Here is a 451-nt window from a genome sequence, read left to right on the forward strand (position 1 = left end):
CTGTGCCCCCGTGCCGAAGGGGACCATGGCAGTGGGGCAGGCAGCACCCACCAGGGTCACCATGCCGGAGAATCCATCTCTGCCGCCGATCTGGGCCGCAGGGAGGAGGAAACGGAGTCGGGAAAACAGGAAACCTCGGCCTGGCGCCTGTGGTGGAGGGCAGAGGCGGGCAGGGCACAGGGGGGGCAGGCAGCGGGGTTCGGGACCCCTTGCCACCCAGCATCTGCTCAGGTGCCCTCGGAGGTGTGACCCACCGTCCATCCCCTCCTGCATCACGCTTTAACCAGGGACTCCCCAGGATGCTGGTGTCGGGGTCCCCCTGGGGATGGGGGGGGTCTTGGGGTGCCATGAGCCGTCTCGCCCCGCGCAGTCGTCTACGTGTGCTGCGCCCCGGAGACGCTGCGGGAGCTGATGCTGCAGGGGGGGGGCGAGGGGCTGACCCACGGCGACT

The 451-nt window shown here is 69.8% G+C and overlaps 1 protein-coding gene across 1 annotated transcript in view; it reads left to right on the forward strand.

Moving 5' to 3' along the window:
* The first annotated feature begins 61 nt into the window (after window positions 1–61).
* The window catches only part of NPR1 (natriuretic peptide receptor 1), a 9224-nt gene continuing 8834 nt past the window's right edge, over window positions 62–451 (forward strand). The window contains 2 exon segments of the mRNA XM_035890507.1: window positions 62–152; window positions 371–445. Coding sequence (XP_035746400.1) covers window positions 62–152; window positions 371–445 — 166 coding nt within the window.

The sequence above is a fragment of the Egretta garzetta genome, unplaced genomic scaffold, assembly GCF_000687185.1.
Source record: "Egretta garzetta isolate BGI_Z169 unplaced genomic scaffold, ASM68718v1 scaffold350, whole genome shotgun sequence".
Lineage (NCBI taxonomy): Eukaryota > Metazoa > Chordata > Aves > Pelecaniformes > Ardeidae > Egretta > Egretta garzetta.